Source organism: Calliopsis andreniformis, chromosome 3, assembly GCF_051401765.1.
Source record: "Calliopsis andreniformis isolate RMS-2024a chromosome 3, iyCalAndr_principal, whole genome shotgun sequence".
Taxonomy (NCBI): Eukaryota; Metazoa; Arthropoda; class Insecta; order Hymenoptera; family Andrenidae; genus Calliopsis; species Calliopsis andreniformis.
Window position 1 is genome coordinate 1,531,828 of NC_135064.1, and position 8,763 is coordinate 1,540,590.

The 8,763-nt window shown below is 29.3% G+C and overlaps 1 protein-coding gene across 2 annotated transcripts; it reads right to left on the minus strand.

The window, feature by feature from the left end:
* Positions 1–1,355: 1,355 nt before the first annotated feature.
* Pasha (microprocessor complex subunit partner of drosha) lies at positions 1,356–6,801 on the minus strand. 2 transcript variants are annotated; one of them, XM_076374828.1, is made up of 7 exons: positions 6,405–6,801; positions 5,100–5,571; positions 4,814–4,897; positions 4,300–4,684; positions 3,937–4,214; positions 3,415–3,851; positions 1,356–2,943 (listed from the first exon to the last, which is right to left on the minus strand). In XM_076374828.1, the coding sequence occupies exons 2-7, from the start codon at positions 5,539–5,541 to the stop codon at positions 2,611–2,613; spliced, it is 1,959 nt and encodes a 652-aa protein (XP_076230943.1). In that variant the 5' UTR covers positions 5,542–5,571; positions 6,405–6,801; the 3' UTR covers positions 1,356–2,610. The 2 variants fall into 2 exon arrangements, with proteins under 2 accessions (XP_076230943.1, XP_076230942.1); XM_076374827.1 differs by lacking the exon at positions 6,405–6,801 and having other exon boundaries at positions 5,100–6,070.
* Between the last annotated feature and the right edge of the window lie 1,962 nt (positions 6,802–8,763).

Below are 8,763 nucleotides of genomic sequence, written 5' to 3' on the forward strand. Positions count from 1 at the left end.
TGTAAATAATATGTAGACGCAGTAAATGTAGATTCATTTAATATAATGCAATGCACCGATGAAAAGGTATTAGTATACAATCAATACAATGAAACATTTAATTACTTTGCATAATGTGCATGATATGTAATAGATAAAAGGTAACATAAACAAAAGTTGTCTTACACCTTTATAAACGAAAATTATTAAAAAAGAATCAAAAGCTTTTCCATTAATATCAGTATCAACGAAATTAAGAAGAAATACTTTTATACCTTTAGCTTAATACTTTGTAATCATTACATAGAAATATTATGTTTACAGTAAGAATCAATGTAATAATATTGAATTGTAGAACTTTGTCGATATAACTGAAATTTTTATCACATTCAAAACAAAGAGAAAAAAATTTATTTTTAAAATAGTAAACACACATATAGTTGACAAAACAGATTCAAATTTTATGTCATATGTATAAAATAAAATGAATACGTCAATATTTTTAATAAAAGCTTACGGTAACTTAACTCTCGCTGTGTACACATTCGCACAGTAAGGCCAAATACGTATGTAGAAATCCAGCATTTTTCGACGAGGGTTAAGACATATGTGAACATATCCATAATTTTCCTCGTTTTATAATTAAATCAGTTGCAACTATAATCTATTATTATTCTATTTAAAATGTGCCTATTAAATGAATACATACATTCAGTATGTTAAAAAATCCCTGAGAGTAATTGAAAAAATATGCATATAAGTAATTCCAAATACAACGTAAAATGTTACGTGTTTCGAATGAAAATTGAATATCTTTAAAGCACTGAATAACACTTAAGTAAATGTACGATTTTTTAAAGTGTCGTATGTTTTAGAATAGTAATATCTATAGATACGAAAAAAAATCAAAGAAAAATTCTACAATATATTGTATGTAATGAAAAACTGTTAACGAATTAGAATATATTACTGATCAGAATTTATAACATATTTCACATTTCTAAATAATTAAAGGTATTCAATGTATTAAATTATGTAGGAAAACGTTTATACTTATACATGTAATATGATACATCGTAATTAAACAAACAATATATAAAAATATACATATGTACCACTGAACATAACTAAAATCTACAATTTACAGGTTGCAAATACTGAATGTTGATCTTTGTATTTTCTGTACAAATAGTAGCCAAAAAAGTAGCATTCGACCATATTGAGGATATGTATGTAATAAGTATTTGTGATCATATAATGAATAACAGTGAATTATGGAATAGATTTGAATGTTTGGGCTGATTCCATTTTTAAGTAATTAAGTATTAATAATTAAAAAAAACATAGGGTTAATAAAATTATATAACAGTTATGTAGAAGTGCCAAAGAAAATAGCAGGTACATTTATTAAAACAATGTATATATTCATGGAAGCAGTTAAATGTTTTATTCATACTTTGACAATTTATTTATACTAATAATTCTATTAGCAATCTCGTTAGAACAATTGTAATACTTTTGAATAACTTATCACTGTTATTAACATGTAAGTTTTGATGCCTTAATATTTATGGAACTGACATATACTTTACTGTAATCAGTTCTTTGAAAATAAATGATCATGTTCTGTGAATTTTTATTCTTTTAATAATAGTGTATAAAATAATAACATTACACATAATTGATCAACTGCTCAAATACCATGTTAGCCTCATTATATGGATAGAAAGAAATCTTAATTAGAAAAGATATAAAATTACTTGCATATATTTAACAATCTACAATGATGCAATAAGATCAATACGCCTGAGGTAGTAAAATATTTTGCGATATTTCAATTTGTACCTAAACTCACTACAAAATCTGTTAAAAACAACAATTTCATTGATTTAAATTACACAAGTTCAGTTGATTCTCGATGAAATATATCTCATTGCACCATTGTCAACTTATTTTAACCTTAGAATAGTGACATATGTCAAATTGACTCCTTATCAATAAAGGAAGTGGTTCAATAGTGGTGACTTTATATCAAATTGACATAAGTAATGTAAATGTTTACATTTTCATTCTAATTAATTTTTATTCTCCCAATTATTAATCTTGTACTACAATATATTATTGCATTATTTGTTAAGCGTATTGAAGTAAAATTCATTATTGTAATTATATTAACAAAAAATGCATTTTGTTTATGAAAAGTTATAAATATAATAAAATATTATCTACAGAATGACAAATAGCGTCTTAATATAAGTAGAGTATATCTCTATCTAAGGATATGTCAAATTGACGTCACGTCACTACAAATACTACGGCGAGACGGCGGAGTCAATTTCACATCAAGTCACTAGTGATATTAAAACGGTGGTCACCACTAGAAGGTTAAAATATCAGGTTTAAGACATGTAAAAAAAAAGAAACAAAAATATTACAACATTACGGAAGTCATGCTATAACGATCAGCACCATTTGAAAATTTACATTTGTTTCATAGTCGTAAAACGAGACGTATAAAATATGTAGCGCTTAGTTTTGAGATTGAACGTACTCCAAAGTACTTTCTCTTCGCTTCGAAATTCGCAAAATAAATTAACACTTGTAAAATTAATATTGTTGACTAGTACTATGCTATAAATCTACATTGTTCAAGTTGGCCGCGGATCCCGTCGGTAGATCTGGCGGTACAAACTTACCGATAGGTTGTATAGCTTGTCGTTGTTCAGCCAACTTGCGCATTTCTTGTCTAAGCTTACTTAAGATAGCGTGATTTGGCTGATTGACCGCAGCTTTACCTTGTAATAATGTGATTTCTTGTTCCAATTGTTTTTTCTCTTTAAAAGATTTTACACTACGAGATCCATACAGCCTTAACAAGGAACCCCAGGACTGAATATGAGGATGCATGAGCTGCAAAATAGCTTGTGCTGCGCGTTGTTTTCCGTCTTTTTTATTACGACATACCTAACATTAGAATGTTTATTAATCATATATATATATTATAAACGAACCACGAACAAGAAACTTTTAAAGTAATCAATAAATAAAAAAAATAAAACGTTGTAGCTGAATGTTTCACTATTTGAACAAATGAACAAGCATTTATTTTCATTGTAATAATTGAAAAGCTTATAGCAAAAGTAGACCTAGTCAAATTTTACGATTTTTTTAATGACACGTTCTACTGATTAAAAATGAGATTCATAACATAATGGAACCTATCCCATCAAAAACATAATTTGTGTACTATGATAAACATTTATTAAAAATAATATGAATTAATTAGATCAAATTAATCAGGACCACTGAGTACAGAGGGGTAAAAATATTATAATATTTTTGTTTTGCTTTCCTGCCAAAAAACATATATTGACAAGGGTCGTTTTTGCTATGAGCTCTTCAATTATAAATTAGTACATATACAATTTTACTTACAACAGTGGCTTCGTGTTTTCCAACGCGCATTGTAAATTCGTTCCGTTGATGCTTTAATGTATTAACAGAATAGTTAATATGCATATCACCTAATCCATAATTTCGTTGCAAACAAGTAATTAAAATGGCATGTGGTGAAGGTTCAGTTGTTTTCGCGCAAAATTCTGCAACCCTTGGATCGGTAATTGATATTTCATCAAAGAACGATAAGTCCGCATCAGAATTTGATCTCGATGCTTTAATCATTCGACTGCTATTACCAGATGCTGTATCTCCACCGTTATCACCGGAAATTTTATCTCTCATTTGAGGGATTAAAATTTCGAGAGTTTTTCGAGCCGCATTTGCTTTTGCTTGCTTTTTACTGCTACCAAAACCACTCCCATATTCCATATCATTAATACAAACAACAGCAGAATATGGTGTTGCAGCATTTTCTAGAATAAATTATTTAGTTTTCTAAACTTCTCTATTATCATGTTCAGTTTAATTTATCAATTGGCCAGTTTTCATTCTACTTACCTAATTCTTTAAACTTATAAGTTGGTTGCTTTTTAAGAGCATGCTGTACATATTCATGAAGTATGCATACATAGCTTTTGCCTGAAGGGTTCATTATCCAATGCTTTGGTGGACGCTGTCCACCATTATCATCTCCTGTAGTACCACCACCGTTTCCTCCTATACTAGAACTGCTAACTGGAAATGTTATTAATTTAGTACCATCCGGTAATGTTGGTCGTTCAAGCTGTTTACGATGCTTTTTATTTTTTGTGAATTTTCTTCTAGCTGACCATGATCTGATGATTGAATAAACATACTGGTTACATTTATAACGTTTGGAAGGGATTTATGTTTGTTTAATGTCATTAAACATATACTTACTGAAACCTCATTACTTTTATAGCTTTGAAACGAAAAAGTGATTGACAATAATTCCTTAATTGTTCGCTATCTAATGAATGAGCTGCTCGATTTTCTTGAATCGTTTCAATTTTCGCACTAGGAAGACTACAAATTTCTGTATTTGGATCACGATCTTTCTCCTTCTTTTTTTCTTCTTCTTCTTCTTGGAGAGCTCTTTTATACTGAAGACAAGGTATCGCACTAACAGGCACTTCGTGTTTTCTGACACTACCAGGCCCAAGAAAATATGGTTTAGCAAGTGTACAAACCCTACTTTGCTTGTGTAAATACAAAGGCATTCCACTATTATGTGTGACTTGCACCCAACCTTCAGGAAGTACATCAAAGTGATTGTGACCAATTTCTGCAAAGAAAATTAGATGATTAATTTTTATGTTGATTTCTTTTTGTGATACTATAATTCAGTTTTCCAAACATGCTTTCTTCTATCAATTATAAAAATTTTGTTCTATTAAAACATTTAAGTACTTACCATCTAAGACAAGCTTTTCTTTTTCTTCATATGGTACACTATCCTTCTTGTCTTTTCTTTTTCCTTTAAATTCGTCTGGCAAACCTAATAATAAAATATAATAGTCAACCAGAAAAAGTAATTAGGAGGTAAATGATTTAGATACAACACTTATCTTGGTCTATTATTGTTTGGCATATAAAGATATGTTTTATAAATTTTAAACTTTTACATTTATGAATTTTATTTAGTTAATATAGAAATGTAAAAATCATTTAATAAATTGTTTTCCAATGTGAATATTTACCTTCTTCAAGCATAGCTTCTATTTCTTCATCAGGTACATCAGAGTCCATACTTTCGTTTGTATCTGAATCCATATCAGAGCAATTTTGGTCTGGATGACGTTCTAAATCATCCAGAACATCAAATTGTCTTAAATCATCTGTTGCTATAATATTGTCTGCATTGTACTCCATAACACAATCTTCAGTAGTGAAATTATTACACATATTTACATCATCAACAGAAAGAAGTTTTTCTTCCGTTGCATGATTGCAATGACTTTTATCAAATATTCTACTTTGGTTGACAGTATTTGTTTCCATTGTGCTCTTTGTTTCAGATATGTTTATATCCTGTTTTGTACTTATTAAAACATCACTTCGATGGTCATCCAAATTCACTTCACTCCGAGAATTTATACCCAATTCAAGTGTTGCTTCAAGAACTTCTTTATCCACCTCCATTATGTCTATATTAAGGTATCTGCTAAAATACTGTAAAATCTAATAGTCAATATGTATTTATTTTCACTCACGTAATTATGTAAGTATTTTTTGTATTTGATCAAATATTGAAGATATTCATTAATAGTTGATAAAGCATTTTCAAGTGTCATTAAGGAAAAACATATTGTTTAAACTTAATTGTAAATTCCATTTTTAATGACCCATGGATTAAATAATATCAAGCGCGTTGTATGGCCACACCACTTTCACCAATGAGGCCAAAGTCCAATCGATTTGAAACCATTTTAAAAATGGCAACGAAAATTGGACATTTGCATTAGTGTTAGCAGTTTGGGGCCTATTATACATCCATGAGTACATATCACATGAATGATATAATTATATTGTGTGAATATTGTAGAAGATAGTTGACTTGGTTCGCTGTATTATTATAGCTGCTTAATTCCAAAGCCAGACAGGAACAACATTGAAAAATTGAACCTGTGACTAGCTTGAATTACATACTAACAGTGAAAACTTTCTTGTTAAATGAATATTTAAGATATTTGTAATAGTAACGTGACATAAATTACATTCAGTTTTAATGCTTCTTAATAATATATCAATAAAATTACGTACTTATATACATATAACAAAACATGTATTCATACATTATTTTAAATAGATTGAAAGATTATAGATTGTAGTCTATAATTATTACGTCATTACAATAAACTAGCATTAGAATTAGAATAATACAATAATTTACTTTTTAGGTTAAAATATAATAGAATTATGTGAGTTTTATACTTGATACGTAATATTTCATACAATACAAAATGATGTTACTATTAATTTCATACAATTCTATAATATAATACCTTTATTAATGTATATCACAATACTGTATATTTATGAAAATTATAAATGTTAATACACCAACGATAGATTTGCAATGTTAGGTTAGGTGCCATCTATCTTCAAATATTTTCAATTTAACAAAATCCTTATTAAATTTTTGGTTTGCACTTAGAAAATAAAAAAACGTATTCTTATAGAAAACACACAATCACAAGCATTATTTAAACATCTCAAAATAGATTACATTTGTTAAATTTTAACTACACTTTGTACGATATTCAATGATATCACACCGTGCCACACCATCCTTCCTGTAATTCTTAATGCCCCCAATTCAATTAATTTATAGAAGCTGAACAAATCAAACGTATGTATGTATAGCAAACAGGAATTACGTTTATACGCGTATACAGTGTGATCAGCTTAACTGGAAACCTTGAAAGTGCTGCGTCTAGCGGTGAAAAGCGGAAGCAACGCTATCACAAAAGCCGCAAGAGGTCCGCAGTAGTTCTTTTCGTGTCGGTAAGATGACAAGATTGCTTTGAATGGTGCCTATACCAAAGAACCTATTAATTTAATCTTTTAACTGAAGTGAACTGAAGTAAATACTGCATGAATGCTCGATTTGTGTGGTTAATAATCGTTTGAACAATGCAATGCGATGCAATGTAATGTAATGACCTACTAGCATACGAATGAAATGATTAAATACCATGTTTGAAGACGACATCAGCAAACATAAATTCAAACAAGCGCTATAGCGTCAATTGGGTCATTTCGTAGTTAGATCGGACAAGCGCTGTCGCGCTGCTGCTTAGTGAAAACCGTCTGGTACTCAAACGGTTAATGATTAAAATTGCTGACTTTGTATTTTCATTTTGTATCTGATTTTATGAAATTAAAAAGGGATGATTTTTCATTAATATCACGGGGTCCTCGTGCAGAAATCTTCTGGTCTTCATGTCATTTAAACACATTACTTACATTATGGTCGCTATATAAACGAAATGTAGATTCAAACAAAAAACTATTATTGCTAGTTAATAAAGAAGCCACTAACGTACAGAGAAATAAATAAAACAAAAAACAAACATTTATTTTCTATTTAAAAAATAGTTATATTACGAATGTGAAAAATAGTCTATAAGAATATAAAACCACATAGGTGGCATATATAACCATATTGATTCATATTCTACTTAAAGCGTAAATGTATGCATAGCATATTGACCTCGAATGTGACTGATAGATAATTTATTGGTATTTGTTTTTTGTATAGGTCTACATAAAATTCTTTCATATACTTCACAAATTATTTCAAAATGTATTACAAATAGAATAAAATGTTATTTGCTATCTATGTACCTATAAAGAATCATTTTCTAATATGAGTTACTTTCTAAACAATTTAATTTTTTTAGATGAAATAGCTCGTGTGAAAATAAATGTATTTAGAGGACCAAGCAAAGAACAAGATGGAAAACAGTTTACCACTTGGGGATTTTGGGTGAGACAATCAACAGAATAAATTCAAGGTAAACTTTAATCCTCCTTTAGAATGATACGACAATTCTAGAAGTGAGTGACTCATACATTGACAATGCCCACATAAAATATATTTTGACAGAAATCAATGCTGTCTACTACTATTAATAATGAAACTAATGCGTTCTACAAAAAACATGTCCTTTTTGCTTAATAAAATTACAAAGAGAAGAGATTAAACTTTTTAATACAAAATGACTAGATTTATTGTTGAGTGAATGATTTAAAAGTGATTATTAACCCTTTGCACTCGAGGGCTCCGGAGCGGAGCCATTTTAAATTTGTCTTCAAACTCGAGGGCTCCGCTACGGAGACAATGGAATTAATTTTCAGTTTTTAACATGAGAACAAAAACAAATCGTAAAAATATTTTTTTGGGGGATGGAAATGTGTACAGTAAATGCATATATATTGTACACTTCTGTTAAAAAAATAAATAATGAAAAACCAATGACACACTTGAAGTTTGTAAAATTGTTGGTGGACCAATTGATTGGGAATTTCCGACAAAACAGCACATCTCGAGAATACAGTTACACACCAAATACGGAGGCCAGACTCAACAACCACCTACATATTATACGTTCTGGAACCAAGAAAGATTGTGTAGTGTGTTCGAATAGAAAAATTCCAGGCGAAAGACGGCAGACCCATTATTTTTGTGATACCTGTCTAGAGAAGCCAAGATTACATATTGGCAATTGCTTCGAGAGGTATCACACTTTGGAAAATTACAAAATGTAATAATTTTATAATTTTTTTTATATATCCTAACATTTGTATCCATAAACAATTAAAAAAAATAATAACATACAACGATGACTTTTCTTTCAA